The 23,998-nt window shown below is 41.9% G+C and overlaps 1 protein-coding gene across 1 annotated transcript in view; it reads left to right on the forward strand.

Moving 5' to 3' along the window:
• Positions 1-23,998, forward strand: part of LOC146306915 (fatty acyl-CoA reductase 1) — a 71,236-nt gene that overhangs the window by 29,024 nt on the left and 18,214 nt on the right. Inside the window, exon 3 of the mRNA XM_084710545.1 lies at positions 21,407-21,582. Within this exon, the coding sequence (XP_084566671.1) occupies positions 21,407-21,582 (176 nt within the window). The remainder of the gene's footprint in view (positions 1-21,406; positions 21,583-23,998) is intronic.

Here is a 23,998-nt window from a genome sequence, read left to right on the forward strand (position 1 = left end):
TAGCTAAAACTACAGTTAGCTACTGTCAACAATCACTACCTTTAGCTATTGGTAGCTAAAATTACAGTTAGCTTCTGTTTACAATCACTACCTTTAGCTACTTTAAGCTAAAACTACCATTAGCTTAACAATCACCACTGTTTGCTAAAGCTACTGTTTGCTAATATTTACAATGTTAAGCACTACCTTTAGCTACAGCTACAGATAAAATACAGTTACCTACTGTTGCCAAACACTAAGGTTAGCTAGTTAGTAAACTGGCTACTACTACAGGTGGGAAAATGAAAGTTACAACAGTTAAATGGTCAAGTTTATTTAAGATTTGGGGGAGTTAGGATGCTTGAGTCATATACTTTTCCTAGCTTAAGTTACGACAGGGACATTGACTTAATAACTGTTCGTCTGTAATGTTTTCTTTTTTCCTAAATCAGGTCCTAACCTTAATTACCCTGGTTATCAAACACTTAAGATATAATATGCATGTTTGTTTCTGTAATTCGGCCCCGGAGGAAGAGACTGTGGGAGTAGAGAGGAAGGAGGTGGAGGAGACAAAAGCAGAGGGAGGAAGAGGAGAGATGTCAGGTGGGGGAGCAACAAATATGTGGCGTCAGCTGTTTCTGCAAAGCATGACTCAACAAAAACCTTCCAAACTATGTGTTGGACTTAATGAGGAGCGAAGGATTGACACAAGGTGCGTATTGATGCGCTCAGAAGCAGCTGCTGCGGCTTCTGCTCTGCTTGGCTGTTGTTGGCCTCAAACTGTCAGCACACCTAAGAAAATCACACTTTCGCTGTATTCCCCTTTCTCTTTCTCTGTCTCCCTCTAATAGCATCTATTTTTACCGCTCCCATTGAACCTTGGTACTGCATTCATTATTCTACTCACTGCCGCAACAGCAGACGAGCGGCAGTTTGACAGTTTGTCCCTTAATCTAGCCTTGCACTTGTTTGTTTGTTTGGTTTTTTTTTTTTTTTTTGCATTTTTACTTTTATTTCCCCCTCTTTTTTTTCTATCGAGGCGAGCATGACGCTTTGGCCGTCCAGGATTCAAAGAACACCTCTCACCATGTAATTAGTTCACTCTGACACAACAGCGCTGTAAAAGTGCCAGTTAACAGCACCCTGTAATTTCTGCACAGCAGAAACAGGGAGAGTGGGCGACAGAGAGAGGATTTCATGTTTTTTTTGTTTTGTTTTTTATCTAAACACCTTTTTAAATGCGTGTTCCTCCTCTGCTTCGGCTTTTAAGGAAGAAAATACGCAGTAATAATCAAGCTGTTCCCCTTATCCTGCATCTGTATTTGCCAACACATTAGCAACAGAGCAGACAGTCACACGCCTGACAATGCAAAACAGAAGGGAGTGCTTGAGCTAAATGCTAACACCAGCATGCTAACCAGCTTACTTTAGTGTGTTACAGGATAGTTTGGATTATCTGGTGTGGTACTGAACAGGAAACCACTGATGTATTAGGTAAATGTTGCTCTTTCTCTCTGGACAAAACTCCATTGGCTAAATCGGTATGTGGAAACAGAAGTTGCAGGTCCACTGCTGCCTGGAGCTGTTAGTTTGTTAGTGTTACTGTGTGACTTTGGTGTATTAAAAGGTTAGTTTGGATTCACTGAAGTCACACAATAGCACAGACCAACCAACAGGTCGAGGCAGCTGTAGTCTAGCAGCTCCTGTGTTTTGCTAAATAAAATGACTGATTTTGCCAATGGAGTTTGGTTGGTTTGGAGAGAGAGCAGTATTTGGCATATATAACAATGGTATCCCATCAAAAAGCTGTCTGATGGCAAAGTAAAGCGGTGAAAAAGTTCTCAGTATGCCTCATACAACCCCACTTTAAATAATTATTTCTCTTTTACATGCTAACATTTGCTAATTAGCTTTCAACACAAAGTACAACGGAAGTTTTGAAGATTACCATAGCTATTGTTAGTTAAAATTAATGTTAGCTACTGTTGGGTGAAACTACTGTGAATGAAGTTGTCTTGTGGTAGTAAATGTAAACAATGCAGAAAAAGTTCAAGAAGTTCATTTGTCTTGCGCCTTAGCTTTCTAGTGGTTATCTTTCAAATTGCAACCAACTCGCCTCACCCTCCCTTCCAAGTATGTAGGAAAACTTATGGTGGCTGCAAAATGTTCAAAATCTCTCTAGAGCCAGTGTTTGGTTTGTCCTTATTAGGACAAAACGACTGATCCAAAAATAAAGAAAACACAACAGTTATTATTTTTTTCCCCTGCCAGCAGATCTCCATAAATCTTACCCACTGGACATTTAACCCACTCCATCTTCACAGAAATCGACAGGTAATTTATCTACTGTCTGTGTTGGCGCTATTTGCCCCTCAACAATTTTCCATCGGATTTGGCATCGCTCTAATTGCATCTGCTACCAGGACACTGCTCGATGCTCTGCCAAGTCCACACTCACTCATGCTCCGTCCACGTTCAGAAGTGATGTCATTAAATTTCCATGACCAAAGCCTCAAGTACCAATTGCTATTCATGCGAGTCCTCAGGTCAGTATTATTCTATTCAGTCTGGGGATAATTCATGAAGGAGAACAGCGGTGGCGTCTCTCGAGTAGCCTCTCCTCTCATCCTTCAAGCCAGGCCAGTATCTTTCTTACCACCTGTTGCTAGGTAACGACCGAGAGATCTGTCCCGTGGTGTTTTTCAAAGGATGCAATCAGAGGAGCTGCCCCTAGCAGGAGAGGGACAAACCGATAGGAATCTCATTGTCCGTGTGCATCTCCTCCACTGCACCAACTCTGACATTTAAGCTCTGTCCGTCTGTCCTTCTGTCTGTGTGGAGGCTTCTTTGATCCAGTGGAAATGTTTAGACGCCTGCAGCTCTTGCAGCGCTGCCAGGCACTGAATGGCATGTCAGGCACTTGATACAAGAAGGCCTGTGGGTACACAGGGCCTCTCTGCCGCTCTGAAGCTCAGAGTCCACAGCTCAGTAACAGTCTGAAAGAATAATTCCACTATTTTTAAACCTGGGCACTATTTTTTTTACATATATATTTTGGGGTCTAAATGACTAATAAGTAGAGACTCAAGTCCCGAGTCCCACTGTAAATAAGTCTTAATGCACAAATGTCAACAACAGAGTTACTGGCCTCTGTGCAACTTCAAATGTCGAATAGAGTCAGAAGTTGTTGCGTCTCTGTCAGTAATTCTCAACCCGAAATGTTAGTTCTTCATAATTCTCTCCTGCAGCTTGATTGGATGGTGTTGGACAGTTTCAGACAAAAGTGAATCAGAGGAATTAAGTGTCAACTTGTTGGCTTATGATTTGGGAAATTTAGGGCACACTTTTCTAGAGCTGTAACAGTTAATCAATTATTATGTTAAGTGCCATCTATTGTTCTAGTCGATTAACTTCTTACATGTGACTGTTTCTTTTTTTGGTTTATTCAGTCTTCTCTGATAGTAAATTGACTATCTTTGGGTTGTGGGCAAAACGAAACTTTTGAGGATGTCATCTAAAGCTTTGGGAAATGCTCATCAGCATTTTTCACTATATTCTGACATGTTGTAGACCAAGCAACTATTAATCAGTTAATCAAGAAAATAACCTACCAAATAATTGTCATTTGCAGCCCAACACTTTTTAAATAACATACTTTTTAATCCTTGGGTTTAATCCTTTGTAAGATGAAATCTGTTTTTGTTAATGGAGTCTGGTGGCTTGGTAGAAAGCGATATAACAGCCTCTATCTGTGTAGGAACCTTTTCTATAATGCTGTCGGTTAGACTCCAAAATATGTTTTTAAAAGAATTCCCCACAGGTTTTAAAAAAAACAAAACAGAATTACTGTTTATGTTCCAACTCCGAGGCTGTTGGAGCATCTTCATACTGCAGCTCCAGCGCTGTAACTGGGATCAGACGACGGGCGGAGAGGTGGGAGGAGGAATGTTTTGGGTGGGAGGAGATCTTGAGGAATTTTGCCTACCGAGGCAGGATCCTGGCTGGGAGGCAATTTACTCTGCATTACTGCAGAATGATTATTGATTATTGCTTTAGAGGCTATTTGGTGATTAGCTGTAACACAAATGGCTCCAAATGAGACCGAGTTTTGTTCACTGCGTTATTCAGAACGGACTAGTCCTTTACCGAAATGTGAAAACATCAGTTGATTGACAGAAGATATTCATTGTTTTATTAACTTTTCTAACATAGAGATCATGCAAAACAAAATCTTTATGGTAAATAATTTAAGAACAGGTGACCAAACAGATTTGTGCACTTAAAATCCATCATGAAAAATAGTTTATCCTCATCGCTTATTATTTATTCATCCATTTACTGTATATAAACATTTGTATAGAATTTTTGTTTTTGTGAGAAACATAAAGGGAGCTACAGCTCGCATCTCATACATATTATACAACCCTGTGTTGTTATACCTTGAAAAGTAGCAAATGAGAATAAAGTAAGACAAACCAATAAACTTGTTAAATTAAAAAAACAATTTGATATTTGCAATATATATTTCATAGTACCTTTTCTGGTTCATATAGGTCAAAAAACATACTCAAACTGTTATTTGGACACAAGTATTATTATTATCTCCTTGGACTCGGGGAAAATGTGACTAATTAATTGATTAATAGTTTGAAATAAAAAGGATAATTGTTCGTTGCAGCCCTGAAGAGTGGACTTCAACTGGACGTAGTCTGAGTTTTTGTCACAGGCCTCAAAATGTCCAGCAGCGCCTCTGCATCAAACTCTTTGTGAGCAGATAGTTTCGATCCTGTGTGGTCGGTCTCTCTCTCTCTTTCACAACATTCCCTGATTAAACAGGGCCTGCCTGTTTCACTTTGTGTTGCTAAAGTACTGTCACTGCTTGCCAGTCGGTGAATTTTTTGTGTTTACTCACCGTATTTGTTCAAACATGTCTTCTAATGGGTCGGAGTGGAGCTGAAAAGGAGAACAAGTTGTTTATTTTAAAAAAAAAAAGATGAATCATAGACATTTGATAAATACAATTGATTTTTTGCTTCTGCTTTCACTACTTGCTGTAAAACAAGTGTAGTAGTACTTTTTTTAAAAGCATGTTGACTCACTTTGGTGTGGCGTTTTTCCTTCCTGTTTCATCTCCTCGTGCTGGTATTGTGCCAACACGACCTTAACTGATTCATGGTCTGCCTCTAAGACAGAGAGATGGCTGCTGATTATTGTGTTTAGTTTAAACACACACTGACACACAGGTATCTCATTTAGAGTCTGTGTAACAGTTATGAAAGGAGCCTTATGCCTGACATACCTGAGGAGTCATGGATATGTCACTGCTGATGCAAAAAGAAACAAACCACACCTGTATCTTTTATATATTCAGGAAGGGCTGGTGTGAGTATAAAAATTAAGGCCCTTTTGCGAATGTGGGAGCTTCATTCGCGACACAATACCGTGCACATACCAGCATAACCACTCTCATGATTAATGTGGTGAGCCCTGACACCATAATAATTGCTGCTCTTAAAGAAACGGATGCTGTCTGTACTTGACAACAGTGCAGATATTTATCTTCTTTTTTCCTGCAAGAGACTCATGCATGTTTCCAGGAGGCTTCGGTAACTACTTGCAACTACTAAATAATTAATGGCGGTGCATCTTAGAGACACTTGGATGCACAGCAACATACAGTGGAAGGAGGTTTGTGTATGCACAGTACAAGCACAGTTGCACTTAGCCATGCTCTGATTTTTAGGATTTTTTTTTTTGGCAACAAGTGCAACTGTGCGTTTTTTAGGTCATGCTATAGGTCACTTGTGTGTCTGCAGCTAATCTCACATGCTACTGGACCCATCAGCCTAATATTTTTTGTGCACATTTATGATTGTATGCTCAAGGACCTCTTGTGGTTTCAGTGATTCCCAATTTTTGACTGCTCTGTTTTGACTCTTCACGCCTCTTAATCGTGAGGTAGGAGCCATAAATCATCAGCAACTGCTGCAAAAGCCAAAAAGAAGGCATTCATAGTCTGTTGCAGGCTATATTTTGGCCTCTATGGATGTCAGTTCTTGAGCCACGACAGGGCATCTGCAGATTAATGTCATACTCAGTGTGTTACGATCCACCGAAGTTAGACACGGTACAAGATGAATTGTTAATGAGATGAGACGTTTTGTTAACTTTGCCACCATCTCTGCTGTGCCTCTGCATGGTTGCCACATTAGAGGAGATGAGAGATGCAGACCTCACAACAAGAAGCAACAGGAAGCGGACAAAAAAAATGTGTGAACATGAAGAATTCACAACATAAAATAAAACGTGTCGTGTCGGGGGATGACACAGAGTTTGTGGTAAACCTGACAAATTTAACATGATAGTGGAATTAAACTTCTGAGGCTGAACTCATCAACCTGCTAAATAACCACAACTTCAACTTGGACATGCAGGCTGTGACCTATGAAGGCAACATCAAATCAAGTTATTAAGAATATCAGTGTTTGTGAGTTTCTCTAAAAATGTAGATTTCTACATCTTTTTTATTAATATAAAGCCATCTGGTTGCACTAATGTTCTAAATAAATCACAACATTTAACTTGAGAAGTTTGGACTTTCAATTATTGTGTCCTGATTAAGTTTACACAGTTATATCAACCCAGGATGGTTGGTTACAGTATTATTACTTCTCTCTGCATCTTAAAGAATACTGAGTCTATACTATACAAAAACACTTAATTAAAAATGTTGCATCTAGATAAGAAAACTTCCACTAAACTACACAAAAAACCTAATTTAAAACTTTTCAAATCTCTGCTGTTGCATTTGGCAGTTGTGGTGGCATTGCAGTAGGTGCTTCATCTGTGTCATCTTTGCTCCTATAGTCTTAGTCATCACTAAATAAGTAGTTCAGTAATAAATCCTAGCCTGAAAGCGGCCCCCTCTCTTCCCTGTTGTTATAGGTCTTGAGTGGCATCACAGAGGATGTTTGCATCGGACTCTGACTGTGCGTTACGGTGCAGCCCCCTGCTCTGTGTTCTCCAGTCATTTTCCCATTATCGCACTCTGATCCAACATGACTACATTGCTGTATTGATTTCCTGTTGTTTGCATCCAGAGCCAGGTGATCTTTGCAGCAGTATAAATATTCAAGATTTATTGATTCCCGCTGGCTCAGGCAGGCAGCTCTTGTGTTTCCACTTGTGGAGCCGATGAAATCCCTGCCTGAATTGTTAATGCCAGCCGTCAGCCGAGGCACACCTGAAGCATCTACCTCTCAATCCTGCGAGCAAGAACGGACCATTCCTAACATGTCCCCCCTGCCATCCAATCAAGCCTCATCAGCTAAATCCTGCAGCTAATGTGGTTTTAAGGCGTGTCAATCTCTGTTAAAACATCAGCTTTCAGGGATGAGAGTGAGAGGGGTGACTAGTGGCGTTTGCTTTGAGGGGGAAAAGATTGTGGTTGCCAGTGTGATTCGTCCAGAGGCATCTGCTGCTCGTCTGTGGTTGGTTGGCATGCAGTACAGCAGGCAACCAGACTGAGAGACAACCAATAGCCCGACACCTCCTCCCCAGAGAGAGGGACAGGGGGGAACCAATGCTTTTGCGTATAATTAGGCCGCAAATTAACTCCAGTTTATGAAACAAATTAGCACTTTAAACGTCGCTGGTGAAGTCATTAAGGCAGTGCAGACATGCGTAGTGGAGACTTCAGGGGACTGTTGTAGCCCAGAGCCTCCGCAGCATGTGGAAAGTCTGCCAGCCTGTTTTGTCTCACTCCACATCCGTATGGCTCCACAGTTATCTATGGCAGAAAGCCCTCTGAGATGTGATGTTTTTGCCACGTTTATTGTGGCGACAGTGTTCTTATCAAGGGGACACGCGGAGGCTGGACAGACGTGGAATTAACAGCCAATCACAAGTGGACGGCTCTAAGTATGCGAGTTCACACCTGGTATTACAGTGCGTCTCGAGTGACCACTTGTGATCAGATCTCACTTTCTTGCTCTGAATGCAATTAAACACCAGGGCTATTCTGTCAGCTGAATGCCATTACTGTCCATTTGGCCGTTCAATACGAAGATTTAACTATCTTTACTTTTTTTTTTAAATTTCAGCACCACTCTAAACCTTTATATCAGCCTTCATGAGACTCATGTTCTGCTGGTGCTGTTAGTATCCTGGCAGGAGAGACACTCTGTGGTGCGCTGGGATTTTATACCTGAACTATGTGCAGAACGCAAACTTTTATTTTTTCAGATTATGTGGTAATCAGATTTTTTCACATTCCAGTTGATGAAGAAATGCATTATTTTTGTGGAACTGTGTGTAAATCTTTTTTTTTTTTTTTTAATTTCACATTATGAATGAGAAAGAAAGGCATTAATAACAGAGTCAGAGAGAAGAAGAGTGTGCATCCCAGCACACCACAGAGCCTCTCTCCTGTCTGCTCTTCACAGCAACACGTTTTTTACAAGAAAAGGAACAACTTAAAGTTTTGCATTTAATGTAAAGTTTACAAGAAGGCCTGAATGATTAAGAACTTGCAGACATGAGCTTTTTACCTGCGCTGTCAGCAGCCTGGCAGGAGAGCTGCTCTGTGGTGCACTGGAACTTTTTTTTTTATTTCTTTTGTTTTGACTGTGTGGAATTCGGATGTTATTATAGATGTTGGAGAAAGGCAATATTTTTTTCTATGTGGAAATGTGATGTTTTCATATCACAGCTGATGAAGAAAGGCGTTAATGAGAGAGACAGAGAAAGTAAAAATCAGCATCCCATCGCACCACAGAGCTAAAAATTCACAGTAGCCGTTTTCCTTCCCTGCTCTATATACAAATAAACACATTTGCAAAATGTGTTGTGGCTTTTAACCAGTGGCTCAACAGTGGTAATATGCTGGGACAAATTGACACTGTTTTTTCTGTAAAGAATTAAATAATTTGATGTATAACATTTGCCGAATTTACAAGAAGGCCCAACTAATTTAGAATATGCTGTAAAGAGTGTTTCACAAAGTTTCGAGTCTGGGGATATTGTGGTTACTAGTGTGTTCACAAACATCCACTTACAGTAAGAGAGCTCGAATGTAATGTGCATTACAGTAAACCAAATTCTGTGCTTACAGGATGTCAGATGAGTAGGTGGTCTTTCAATGTGGCGTAGGACGTATTTTGTACACACTGTTAAAAGAATGTGGTCACATGCGGCCCAGACCACGTCTGAATGTGGTTTGAGTGATCAGATCTCAATACGTCTCGGTTTATTCATATGAACAGGCTCACATTTATCTATTCTGTGTGTAATGTACAGTACAGATCGTCTTTTGGGAATGCCAGATAGAAATTTCAATAAATGCGTGACAACTTTCAGGACAGGGCAACTTTAAAGTGCTCTTTTTTTTTGTCTTTTGGCATTTTGTTATTGGATTTCTTTAAAGGATGGTCAGTTCTGGGTCAACAGCTGCAGGGAAGCAAAAGAAGTCAACAAACTGAATTAAATACTTCTGTATTTCTTTATCCCTGCATTATGATTCTTTTGTCTTTAGTTCATAATGTTTGTGTCTGTATGGGTGCTATTGATCAGGTCAAGATGAATGAAACGCTGTCTGAAAAGGGGAGCAGGCCCTTGGTTGAGGCTTTGGGGCCCGGTGACAGGACAGATGAGACGCTGCTCTCCATATCAGAGAGGATCATGTTCATCAAGATTACAACCCGCAGCAGCTCTGTCTTCCGATAAACTCTGAAACCAATCTGACAGAGAAAATCAGTCTGTGTTTCCATAGTGGTTCCTGTGCAACACATTCTTTCTTGTCAGGTTGATCACAGCATTAAGGTACATGGAAGTGGTTCACATACAGGGAACAGAAAGCACACCTAATGTTTGTCTTTGGTTGTTGCAGTACAAGAACAGATTTGAACACAACTTTCTGTGTAATCTCTGGTTTGACGGCTGTAGCTGCGTATCTGAGGTTCTTATGTCATTCTTGCCCCTGCACAGAACTGTTCAAAGGGATCTGTAGATGAACCGTGACACTTAAGGACCTGCTGACTGTTTTCATGGTCCCAAATGGTGAACAGGACGATCAGAGCTGAAGACTTGAGTCTGACTTCAGTCTCAGAAATGACGTTTGACTTGAGACGACAATGCACGACAATGACGCATGACAACCATTTTTTAAATACTTGCTTTTTAAATGGTCACGTCTGCGCAAATTAATAAAGGCCAGTCAGTAATAAAGTAGGGCTGCGGCAGTTAAGGAATTTCCCCTGTGGTTGTTTAGGTTGGTTCAACTAGACACACACCAGCACAAGCAGAACAATATTACAACATTAATGCAACATCGCCCCAGTCTGCTAGCTATATTATCTGTGCAACATGTTAACAACCTTCTCAACCTGGGAAATAAACAGTGAAACAACATAAAACTAGGGATGAGCTATTATGTCATTGCAATCATTTTGACAGATTTTGCAGTTGTGATATGGTTTTTGACACTAGAGTTTGGTGACTTTGACAGACAGAATTCAGTCCTTTCAATATCAGCTGATTCCTTGTGGTATTTGGTGAGGATACAAATGCAGCACACATCATAAACTCTGTCTTATTCCTGTCCGCTTGCTCTTGAAAGGGTAATAAAATTCTCCTTGGTTCGACATCGGGTCACTGTCAGAAAGACTGGAATGCGATGCCACCGGCATACCGAACGCCGAGCCCAGAGACTCTACATCTGCTGTCACTGTAAACCTCATTACTCTGCTCATATTGATCCTTTCAGTTGAGTTGTGTACAGTGATAGCCCAGAGCCAGACATGAGAAATCCCTCCATTTTCATTAGTTTACTGTGATGAGCTGCTCCCTGCAATCCTTGATCACACCGTGAAGCTCGTAAGAAGCTGTGAGATTCAGGGTGGAAAGAGTTGCGGGCATTGCCTCTCTTAAGTGGACCACTCCTTGAAATATAACACGGTTTGTGCAGAGTGTCTACATTTAAGGTAAACCAGACACTTGTTCCTCCATGCATATCAAATTCTCAATCCTTCAGTAATACATTTTCTTGGCATCCAGGGGCCGTGTTACAGAAATGTCCTAAGTTGCAGATGCTAATTAGGGGTAGGGCCTGAATTAGAAAAAAAGCCATTACAAAGCCATTCCTATCCTAACTTAAGGTAGGAAAAATGTACTAAAAATGCATCTTAACTTCCAAAAATGTTAAATAAGCTCTCCTAACTTTAGGATAACTGTTAAGCTGTCCTAGCTAATACTTTTCAACCTGTAAAAGAAGTTAACTTAGTAACTAGCTAACAGTAGTGTTCCCAAACAGTAGTTTAGTTAACAGCAGTCACAGCTAACAATAGCTAACAAAAGTGTTTTTTTTTTTTTAAAAAAACAACAGCTACAAAGTTGTTAAGCTCGGTGAGATGAGAAAAGGAGTGTCAGTTGCTAGGTAACAGGCATAAAAGTTGATTCGAGATGTTGGATTTAGTATTAAGTATTTCCTAACCTGAGGCAGGATGAAGTAAAATAAGACGGGTTTCCTAAAGTTATCTATGATGCTTCTGTAACACCAAATTGGGGGGAAAAAATCCCTTCTTAGGCTCTTCCTATCTTAAGACTTAGAATAGGAAGTTTCAGTAATACAGCCTCAGGAATTCAGGAAGCAAGACTCAGCGTTTTAAAGCTAATAGTGTAAAATCAGTTTTCAGAGTTTCCTCGACAGTCTGAAGGTTTCGGGGGAGTTTTTCTTCAGGAGAAGTGTTGAAATGTACCGACACGGGCTGGTTAAATCTGTTTCTGTGCCACTGAGGCAGGGACAGGGATGGATTGAAGGCAGGGTGAAGAGGGCTGAAGATGAACCCTTTTTCTCCTTAATATGCTGACAGCCCCGGGGGTTAGTCATGTCTGTCCTCGGTCACAGCGTCCCATGAGGCTCCTTGCATTTCTGCCTCCTCCCTGGGCTTAGCCTTTTATCCTTTAGTGTGGGGCCTTGTCAGTTCGGCAGATGGCAAAGACGGCCTCGCTGGTATCTGAGAAATAATCAGGACTGCCCACATCCTCCACCGTGTTCGAGCTTCAGCCGACTGTGCTGCTGGAGTTCTCCGGGCTTTGTTAATAACTTTTTGGAAAAACCTCTTTTGTCAGTGATCCTGCCCACATCCTACCATTTGACTAATTTAGGCAGTGTGTGTCAGGAAATGGAGGTCATCGCTGAGGGTGCAGCCGTTAATTGCTTCTGTCCGACACAATTTGGCAGACTTTCCCCGGTTGCAGCGTATTTTCCAGCTTGTTCTTTTCCAGTTGGTCGTATGTGGCCTACTCTGCAGGGACGGAACCAGCAGTTTTAGACTCAGACAGATGTTAGACAGGAACAAAAAGAGGGAAATGGACAACGCTGGAGTTTTTCAGAACTCAAGTGGAGCGGCTGTGCGGTTCACCTTGCACGGTAGCTCGCTGCCATCAGAGTGTGTGTGTGTGAATGGGCAAACAAGAGGCAAATTTTAAAGCAGTTTGGATAAAATACATTTACCAGGATGCATTGCAGGCAAGCTTGTGACCTCAGTGCCCACATTTTTCACATCATGAAGCCTGTTTGTATATTCCTTGCAGCTCTTAAAGTAACATTTATGCAATTATTAGGAACTTTAATAAAACAATTTAGGAGCTTAAATGCTGTGTTTACTATTTTAAATCCATTTTTTAAAAATTTGTTCATGTTAATGAGGTGGTGCGATATTTTCACGTGCATGCTTTGTGCTTTCTTCATCCCCTCAGGATGACTCAAGACCTGCATCATCCTGTCGAGATTTATTTCACAATAATGACCCGATCACTGTACATTATCCCTTACATATTGATCACAGGCCCCTGATTTGATTCAAATCAGTCATATCGTGGCAAAGTTGGGATGTTAGCAAATACATTGTTGTCCAAAGAAGTGATATGTTGTATTGTGGTGAAACTTGTAATTTATGGCCCAATGAAAAATGCAGACCAACAGTCAGTAACCCAAAGATATTCAGTTAACAGTGATTAGAACAAGAAATTCTCAAATATTTTTAGTTTTTTTTTTCTTGAAAAGTGACTTAAACAGTTATCAAAACTGCTGATAATTAATTCAAGAGTCTGCAGCTGTGACCTCTAGTCTGTCAAGGAGTTATGCTACACTTCTCAGAGTGTGAAGAGCATGGTCATCATTATCTCTGCTTCACACTGTGTCCTGCTGCCACCCCCCCCCCCCCACACACACACATGAGGACCCTCTCCAAAAGCCTCCGCAGAGTTGACATTTTGCTTCCATAAACTTTCCGGACTAAAAGAAAACACTTTCCTGCTGCTTTCCTCACCACTTTTGTGCCTCTTCTGCTTCTCTTTCTTGCTCTTTCGCTCTCTGTCATCATCCCTCTGCTCCTGGGGAAAGGTCTGCGTGAAGGGGGGTGGGGGGGCACGGCTGTGAAGAGCTGAGCCCAGTTAAAGGGCAGTTAGTGAGAAGAGAGGCTGTTTGAATGGCATCTCGGGTTGCTGGGCTGAAAGGAAAGTGCCATTAGTGTTGGGTTTCTGTGAAAGTCCACAGAGCGGCCGCTTCAAGCACTCTTGATGGAAGATTTATTGCCCTCAGGGTATTAAAAATGGCCGTGTCCGGCGCAGCGAGAGGACGAACAGTGACCACATGTATGAGCCACCTCTACAAGTTAAGGAAAGTCATTCACAGAACTGACTTTACAGAAGACCTTCATCTTGTCTTGGTCCGGGCCACGACCGTGTTCGACTGAACTGAAGATATACTCGCTGTCTTCGCTGCAGGGACGCTGTGGGGATGTTTTTCTCCTCAGAGCGTTGAGGAAATGCAAACTGGTGGACTATTGTCTTCTTGTACAAGGCAGTTTGCTCATTTATGCCCGTGGGTCGGAGAAGGGTGTGATGGTAAATGCGAGCGGTGGAAGGCTGGCACAAGAAGAGAGCCTTTTTTTTTTTTTTTTTTTTTTCGCCACAATCCCACAATGCCATTCTCTGCCTGTGCCCGTAACAAAGAGCGCTCTGAAGCCCACACTCTGCGGCCTCATTCACCCTCCTGACCCTGATGCTCTCTTCCCTCCTCTGGGCCTTTCTATTATTTAACTTTGGGTTAGAGGTGCTTCACAAATATCTTTTGGGCCTGGTAGATACTGATGCTGCTATTTTAGTTTGGCAGTCTGTCATGGCGTGAGAGTGTGCACGAACAGGTTGAAGTGCAACCGATAGCAGTGTATAGTTGTGTATCGCTTTCTTTTCAAACGGTCCTCAAACCTTCCATTTTCATACCACGGTACGCCGTGATACCCGACACCCACGAGTTGTTGTGTGCACCAGCAACCACCAAGAGAGACATCTGAGGCCGGAGGAAGATCTCGCAGATCAAAAGAGAATTAAAATATTTATTTTGAGACTCCTTTGTACCCTCCAGTGATAGTTTTTTTTTTTTGTCTTGCACTTGAATATTTTTGTCTGGGTGTGTGCGCGCTTGGTCCCACATCAGAATCAGCAGTTTTAGAGTAAATGTTTTTCTTTTTACATACATAATCACCTGAGGTTGTGAGTCCTCTTCCACAGAGGCCTCCATGTTTCTACAGTAGTCCAGAATGGACACTGGATCGCTACATACATGGAATGTGAGGGTCAAGGGAGGTATTTAAAATTTGCAGGCTTGCCACTCAGTGCCACTAAATCCTGCACACTGGTGCTTAAATTGCTGTACAGTTTTTCCAGAAGTAGATTAAGTTTCATCTGACTCAACAAGTCAAAAAACTGCATGATTTTTAAAGGCAGTCTAGGGACTTTCTCCCTGGTTGAGGAAGGAGTTTACCTTGGCAGGTAAAACACATGACACTTAAAAACTGTCTCTGCTTCCTTGTTTTGTGTTTTCATGAAGCCAATCACGTAACATACTGTGTCTTTATTGGAGTGTAACAAAACGGGTGTTAATGTGTCATCAGTATAATCTTAAATGAAACCAAAAACGGTCAAAACCTGTCACACAAACAGCTGATGCATATCGGCGCCGCAGCTGCAACTATAACTGACATCGCCGCGCTGATGCCAGTTATAGTTGTGCAAACTATATATAATTAAAGGCTAATTAATATATTCAAGCACTGAGGCTCGGCTCTTCCTCTGCATGTTTGAAAAGGCACGTTTATGAATTGTTAACTACCCTAAGATAACTTTCTAATTATTTCTAATGATAGATATCGCTTCCAAAATGCTTACCTTTGATCTTTAATTAAACGCTTATTTGTATGTAGGCTTTACTTTTTGACTCAGCCACATCTTCTCACATCGCACAAAAGGAGACATTTGAATCCAAAGGACGCCTAAAACTGAAACTGACACTTCTATAAGTTTAAATCCTTCGACTGGGCATTTGTGCTGTTAGGAGGGTTTGTGCTCTGTTAAAGTGTCTCGACTGTCCTCCTCCTCTGCTGTCGCAGCCCACCGACACTCAGAAACCGAGAGGAGGCCGTGTAGGCTGCTGGCAAAACTTTTAAATTTTGCTCAAAAGTGTTTCTGAAGCATTTCAGAGTTACTGCGGTTGATGGACGTTTGATGGAAGTTATGTTTTGGCAGTTCCACATTTATTGGCTGCAAATAAAGAAAATCTGAAGCTCAGGTCTGGAACACTGCAAACTAGAGAGATAAATACATTGTAATGCCTTTATTTCTTTTACTTGTGCAGCCTTTTTCCTCTCCCACTCTCATCAGTATGGAAAAGGCAACTAAAACCACTTTATGAAGGTCGTGGCTATAGGTCGCGGTAAATAGTATAGCACTATATGTACTGTAAACACTCATTTACAGTCTGAGATGATGTTGCCATACTGGAAATCAGGGTGCTGGTTCTGCATTTTCACTCACCCCTGTCCTACATATACACAGTTGGCGCCCCTGCAGCGTTCGTGCCTGCAGCAAAGTCACAGAAAAAAAAAAAAAAAAATGCGTGACTACTGTATATGATGACTGACAAGTGCATTTCTGTGTGTAACAGGAGGAGCAGTTTAACTCGACCTACAGTAGCAGAGCAGATAAGAGTGAAAAGAGCAGCTGGGAAGCAGCTGCGGACCCGACAGCCAAATGGAAAACTTTCAAAATCCTTGATGTTAGTGACTCTGGAGTTTCCCTAAAGCGTCTCTTGTGGCTGAAGACTTGAATTGTTATAGTTAAGTTGAATTACTTCTGATTTGTTTTATTATTTCACCTTAATATAACCAGGACCTGGCCAAGGTGGCAGCCAATCACAACATTTTAAAATGCAACAAATACAACATAATAAAGAAAAAATCCATAATTGCACAACAGCTACTCAAACATGGTGTCCGCTGAAGAAAAACAGGCGCATGTCTGGATCTTGTAACAGATTTACTAATGATATGGACATCATCTTTTTCAGTTTCCAACAGAATTTGAGAATAAATGAATCTAATTATTTGAACCTGGTACTAGTGACCTAAATCGAGATCACTGAAGGCAGATTCTTTCCAGATGTTCCTGTTCCTTGTCTTTCTTTCATCTTGTATGTTAATTTTTTTCCTCCTAAAACGGGTTTTCCTGTCGTTTCCTGTGAGGTATATTTGGAGAAGTGTTGATCTCTAAGAAGGATGCCCACTCTCCTTTTATCAAAACTATCAAAAACACCATCTGGGGACGGATTTATACAAACTGCTTCCATTCCAGATAAGGAAACCGGAGGGTGATCACTGATTATTATGGGGTGGATTTGTGACACTGTGATATTTTTGGCATCAGCGAGTTTCTATTTTTGATGGAGGGCTGTTTAGCTCTTAGACGGGCTCATTTTAATGTAGATCTGCACTACATTAGTGAACGTTTTCAGCAGTGTTTTGTGGGAAAGCAGGTATAAATATCAGATCAAGGCTTGATATCGCCAGATATTCTTAGTACTGAACCAGCCGTCGGTCTCATGTTACCCCTGTTCTTGCATCGCACCACTGTCTTCCTGTAAAATACAGAAGAAACTACAAGATCCTGTTGCTTGTTCTGCAAATCTTGGCCTTTCATCCATCCCCTGCTCCAACTGCAAAGCAAAAAGTGACCTTAACTTTTTAGCCCCAACTTTCTGGAACAGATTTACCGAATCTGTTGACACTTGGGTAGGTGGACGGGTATTAAAGGGATAATTTGGATTTTTTTTTTGTACGCTATATTTAGAATATTTTCACAGCTTTACTTAGCCATCAGACAGACTTTTCCAATCAGAAACCACAGTTATATAAGACAAATATCACTCCAAAACAACCAAACTCCATTGAGAAAAACAGTAATTTTACCTCTCAGAGCTCAGGAGTTGCTGGACGACCGTCGCCTCAATCGGTAAAAACTGAGGCAGCAGGACCAGCAACTCCCATGTTCTCTGAGGTAAAATTACAGTTTTTGCCAAAGGAGTCTGGTGGCTTTGAAGAGAGCAGTATTTGGCTTATATAATGAAAAAGGCTGCCTTACAGCAAAGTAAAGTGGTGAAAATGTTCTAAATATAACGGAAACTGGCTATACCTCATACAAACCCACTTCAAATAATCCAGACTATCCCTTTAAATCATCACGAGCATTGGGGCACATTACTGTGATTGCAGTCGACAACTAACAGCAGTTTCCCAAAAGCTCTAAAAAAGAGCACATTGTGGTGAAGAGTTCCTCCTCAGGGAAACCAGCTCTTCTCGTTTCAGCGCTGAGGAGCTTCTTCTTTGTGCCGTCTCTGGTGTTAAATGGCTAAAGTGGTTTTTGTCTCAGAAGTGGTTGAAAACCTCATGAATGACAAGCGATGTGCAGCACTGAAAGTCTTTCCTGACGAAAAAGCAGCATTTGCATGAAGCTGCCTTTTTGCTATTTTTAAGTTTCAATACTGGTGAAGCACATCAAAGCTGGCTGATCTTCTTTTCGACTGACAGCGCTTTGCGCGTAAGTCATCGCTCTGAACTCTTTTACCTGACGTGCCCCTGGCAGGTTCGGTATGTGACAGAAGAGGCACGTAAATCAACAGGCCTGTGAGAGGAACGTTGTGTCAGTCAGTGTGAACTTTCTTATAAACTTCCGCATCACATCATCAACCGCTGCTGCTGCGAGATTCTGGATGATTTGTTGGTGTTGCCATGATACACACCCTCAAGAGGAAGTTGAACTGATGTCATAACATGACATCAACGGCCCTGTGAATCATGCACTAAAGAGGGGGAACGGTCTGAGCAGTAAAACACACTCCGATTTGGTATTTATGGAAAGATTTTTGTGAGAAAGCTGCACGCTGAAGCGCCTCTTTCACGGACGCTCTGTGCAGACTGCAGGTCTCTGTTGCTGCCAGCTGTTGGCCTCGAGCACCGGGAAGGGGAAACTATTATTTTTGCATTACATAATGAGAGCAGCGCCGCTAACATGCAGAAAATGCCGCATGCATCCCCCTCCCCCAGTTGGGAACAGCTCTGGGTTGTGACACTACATACTGTACATGAGGACTGGTGCCTAATATGGGCAGCGAGTGGTATGTGGAGAGGAGAGGGGCAGCAAGATTGATGAGGAGGCAGAACATGAATATAAACAGCTGTTTGAAGCTGTTTAATTCAACATCTGTCCTCTTCAGCAAGAGTGCTCTGCTTACTAGGACAGCTGACGCACACATACACACAGAGAGCGGCAATTTCATAACAGAGAGAGCGCACACTTTGATGCCAATCCCTTCACTCCCCCCCCCCCCCCTTTCTCTTCTTCTCTTGCCATCTCTCACTGTCTCTCTGCAAAATGTCTGTCCAGAAATGTCCTCGCTGCTTGCTGCAACTCCCGCACAGAGACGTGCACGGCGCATTACCGACATCTGACTGACTTTCTCTGCTGCCTTTTATTAGTGTCTCCCACATGCACCACAGCGGTTTCACGCACGCTCCTGCAGGCCACTTTGATGCAGCACTCTGCAGGGTGCAGCAGGGTGTCAGGCGGGCGGGGAGGGGGGCCGTCTCTGTGAGACATGAGCTGGTAAATGTAGACGAGAGTTCACTTTATCCCCCCTCCATGCTGGAATGTCGTCTGCGGCCCTCGGTGAGCAAACAGCAGAGTAAACAGGTGCAATAATATCGCACAAGAGGGGCTTTGTGTGGGGTTGCGTGCGCTGCATTGTGCACGAGCAAGTGTGTGTTAACACTCATGTCGTCATTGGTCAGGCAGTTCTGAGCGAATATGTTTGACCGCAGGGTTGAACTCTCTGCTTCTGCTGAAACTGTTTGTTGCAACAGTTTAGAGCTGCAACAACTAGTCGATCAATTGATTAGTTGTCAGCTGTCAAATAAATTGCCACTATTTTGATACTTGATTAATCGTTTTGAGTAATTTTTGATTATTTGATTCTCAGATGTGAATATTTTCTCCTCTGGCAGTGAACCAGACATCTTTGGGTTGACAAACAAAATATTTGAGGACATCATCAGCACAGATATTTTTCAGTTTAACAAAAAACGTTATTAATGATCATAACTAACTATAAAATAAAAAAATACAAGTAGAAAAAAATATATATATTAAACTTGAATTAAGAAAAATGATAAAATATACATAAAATGGTGCCTTTAAAACTAAAATAGAAATAGAAACAATCTGCCAAAAGAAAGTTTTCATATATCAGCACATATCAAACATATACGCAGACTGTGATAATCAGCTGAATATATCAGCCAGCTGATGTATCTGTCTGGCTGTACAAAGAACTAATTGATCAATCGAGAAAAGAGCCCTGCAATCAGCTGATCGTTTGTGGTTTATTTTCCGCAAAAATGTCAGACATTCACACCTCTAAGTTTCTCAAATGAAAAGATAATTGCACATCGAATATCTTTGAGTTTTAGACTGTGGGTCAGATAAATCTAGCTGGAAAAATAATCATTCCTTGCAGCCGTGCTTCCTGGCGCAGAGGGGTTTGTTGCTGTAGGTCGAGTGTTGTAAATGTTGTGCATTGTTGGATATATATGTTTGGCCTGTGCAGCACTGATAGTCTTATGTTTACAACAGGGAGAGCATTTCTTCAATGAGGCAACTCACTGACCTCTGAGAGTGTGTGTGTGTGTGTGTGTGTGTGTGTGTGTGTGTGTGTGTGTGTGTGTGTGTGTGTGTGTGTGTGTGTGTGTGTGTGTGTGTGTGTGTGTGAACACGCCTTGTTCTGACTCATGCCGCTGACAAATAAAACTCAGTGGTCCACAGCAGAATCACCACATGTTACACCCTCCAAAGTGCTTCATATAAAAGTGCAAATATTGACACAGTCACGTTTTCCTTTTAGGTGAATAATGAAGCAGATAATTAACCAAATCCAGCTCTGCTGAAGACTTTGATTCATGTGTGTCTCAGCTTTGAGGCCAAATGCTTTTGTTAACCTAGATAGCGCTTTAACTTCTATTGGAATTCATCTTTTCTGCTCCAGTGGGGATTTTTTTTGCAGTTTTACAAACGGTGATAGCTCTCCTTTCTCGGGACGTATTAGAACATTTTAGGACATTGTGGACAATCTGTGCACAGGACAGCTTTGTAGCAACAACATTGTGGTGGAGGGGAGACAAAACAAGCTCTCATGTCTCAGTCTTTTGCCTCTTTTTAGGGGCTGCAGATACAACTTCTCCTTCCTCTCTTCAAAAAAGAAGCTTTGAAGTAGAGACAGGCCGGTTTGATACTCGGTATCGAGCCGATGCTGGACAGAAACTCTGGATCAGTTATCAGGAGGAAAATCAAATAGTGACAGCTGACCAGAAATAGATGAATATTGCTAATTATGTTAGGCTAACACTCAAAAGTATGAACTTAAGAATTGCAAAAAATACCAAATCAAAAGCTAATCTCACCCTCTTTTTAACAGTAACAACTGTTTTTTACTGTTAATGACTATTTTTATTTTTCACACTGGTCTGACTGATCATTTCAGCTCTACGACCAGTTATTAATGGCCGTCAGCGTGCAGATGTACAGTAGAGGTTTGACACGGTGTTCCAGCGGGAGAAGGTCACATTCTCATTACCGTGAAGCGTCTTTGACAGACAGACTGTCTGACCCGTCTCCTGACGCCCATGTTCTGTGTTATTGTTCCCTCGGATCAGAAACAATCTGGTGGCGGTGTTGAAACTTTGCAGGGAAACGTACGTGGGTGATTTTTTTTTGCCTGAGGGGGTTATGCAAAGGAAAGCATTCGCTGCCTTTGCCGACTTGTGATTTGCATTCCTTGTCATGCTATTTTAGTGTTTAGTTGTCAACGCTCGAGTCAGTTTATACAGTCGATCTGCCCTCTGGCTCTGGAGCAATATGGGCGTAATTATGAGCGGCATTTAAATCTGTCACTCTCTTCTGTGTCCTGCGTTATTTGGATGCTTCTGATCACTGCGTAAGCGTGTAAACTGATCTCTCTCTTTGCGTGTTTTCTGTCCGGCAGCTCTTCGACCGGGTGCGGGAGGACAACCCCGACTTCCACCAGAAGATCATCCCCATCAGCAGCGAGCTGATGCAGCCCGGCCTCGCCATCAGCCCCGAGGACGTGGAGAAGCTCACCGGCTGCATCAACATCGTCTTCCACTGCGCCGCCACCATCCGCTTCGACGAGCCGCTCAAGTGAGGATCACGTCACCCCGGATTTAAAGGGATAGTTCGGATTATTTAAAGTGGGGTTGTATGAGGGTAGTCGTGGTATTACACACAGTACATGGCGGTCAGCACGCCATGCATTTAATGCATTATTAACCGAAGGCATTCAATCAGAGGGGTTTCTGTTTCTCCAAATCTTCAGTCTAAATTACTCCCAACTCCTGCACTGTTCTGTTCAGCAGTCGCAGTCACTTCTCCAAACCTATCGATTAATCTGATAATCATTTTTCAAGTTAACCGATTAGTCGTGTCAGAAAATGGTGAAAAATGTTGATCACTGTTTCTCAGAACCCAACATTTTTCTTTTTTTGTCCACAACAAAAATATTCACATTTGTGAAACTGGAATCAGAAATGTAAAATGTACTTTGCACAATAGATTTTTACTTAAAAAAAAAAAATAAACAATGGAAAATATTGGAGCACTGCAGTGGAGGTTGAGTAGATTAGAGAGAGCAAGTTTTAGCTTGTATAATGACAGTTTCTCTTCGGAAAAGGCTGTCTGACAGCAAGGTGAAGTGGTGAAAATATTCTAAATATAATGTATTGGTGTTCCCTAGGCGACACACTGACTGTGGTTAAATACCTCATACAACCAAACTTCAAATAATCTGAAATGTCCCTTTAATGCTGAACACAACCCCTCTCATCTGCTCTTTACTTTCTCTCCTTCATACGCACACAAAACACACTCTGCTGCTGTTTGCATCATTTAAAAACATTTGAAAACCACTTTGATTACAATCTGTGCCACTTGCAGCTTTGTGACGTTTCGCTTCAATTTCTGAGAAATTGAGCGAAAACACGCCGTTATTGTTGGGTAAATGAATTTCCTGTTGTGAGACGTCACTCCGGAGGATCTGCAGCTCACTGACCAGGCCGCGCTTCACTGTCTCATTGATTTAAAGCAAAGAGGAAGTTGAGCTGTTCATTACAAAACGACCAGGACGTGGGGAAATAAACTGCACCCGCAGCCACAGTGCAGTGCCACAAACAATAGATGGTTCTGTCTTTATTCACGGAGCCAAAATGTGCACAAACGGCTCGCGTGATCCGCAAGGAAGATATTGAATTTGTGCGTCTGGCAGTTGTTTCGTCAGTGAAAGTACTTTAGCGTTTGCGGAAATTGATTGATTACAAATGTTTCTGTCTGTATGTCCTGAGCTGAACCCACTGACGACTAACAGAGTGGACGTTGGACATCACTCATGTGCCGCAGCCTCGGGTCACTGTGCTGCTGTTGTTGCATCCTGGTGTGGGAACAGTGCATTTTATATGTATGTATGTTAGTGACCCAGTTTTTTCCTTTCTCCTCTGGATGACTGATGCTTCTCTCTCCTGAGGGGCATCTGCTGCTGCCCTCAGGGTTTATCTTATTAATTACAACAGCAATAACAAACCTCCCCAAGCGGGCAGTGTGTCCTAAAAAAATCTAGTTTGAACGAATTTTAACTAACAAGCAATTTGTTAGAATCGAGCTGCGCAGCCTAATGGGCAAAATACATGAAGTATGGATGCAACACGTCATGTTTGAACATTTAATGTACAAAACTGGAAGAATATAAAAAAAACGCAAAACTTTTTTCTCAAGTAAATCAAGTATCACCACCTTTTTAACGGCTGTAGATTGACACGATTTGCAGATTATTGTTTTCTGCTGGTCATCTGAGTTTTTAAACTCAAACCCTGTCCGTATGATCGAAGCTGCACCGGTCTTTTTACCAGCTCCTCCTCTGTCTGCTGTCTTTATGTAGTGTAACTGCTTAGCTCAATTTGGCATATAAAAAAGTCTTAAACTCCCCTTCCTTCCCTCCCACCCCCCTGCTTCCGGCACCCTTGCTCGGACCACACCGCAAACTTGGCCTTCATTTTGATCTTAACCACACTTAAGAACCTTAACCATGTGTGTAAAAGTTTCTGATTTCATCTGGTCACACTATCAGGTTGATAAAATCTTTCCACACAAACGTATAAACACCTGGCAAAGCACTCAAAACTGCTTCTGTGTTAGCATTGCTTTTAAAGGGCGCTAGCAGCCAATCACGCAGCACAGCTCTGACACACTTTAGAGCGGTTTATGCTCTCCATAGTGCGCAAACAAAAATGATGTCGTATCCTGTGACGTGTTAAGCACAAAGACTCCAAAAGGACTAAAACGGGACATTATTTCAAAGATATAAGCAGATTTGAGGATGTTGCACCTCTTTTTTCTTTTTTGTTGTTGTTTATTTTGCTCATTTGTAAAGCACTTTGAGTTACCCGTGTGTATGAATTATGTTATATAAATAAATCTGCCTCGGTGGCCCGGTAGCTCAGTTTGCAGAGCGCTCGCCTCATGTACCGAGGCTGTGAGTCCTCTGCAGTGACCGTGGGTTCAACTCCTG

This window comes from Lutjanus erythropterus, chromosome 22, assembly GCF_056507025.1.
Source record: "Lutjanus erythropterus isolate fLutEry1 chromosome 22, fLutEry1.hap2, whole genome shotgun sequence".
Lineage (NCBI taxonomy): Eukaryota > Metazoa > Chordata > Actinopteri > Lutjaniformes > Lutjanidae > Lutjanus > Lutjanus erythropterus.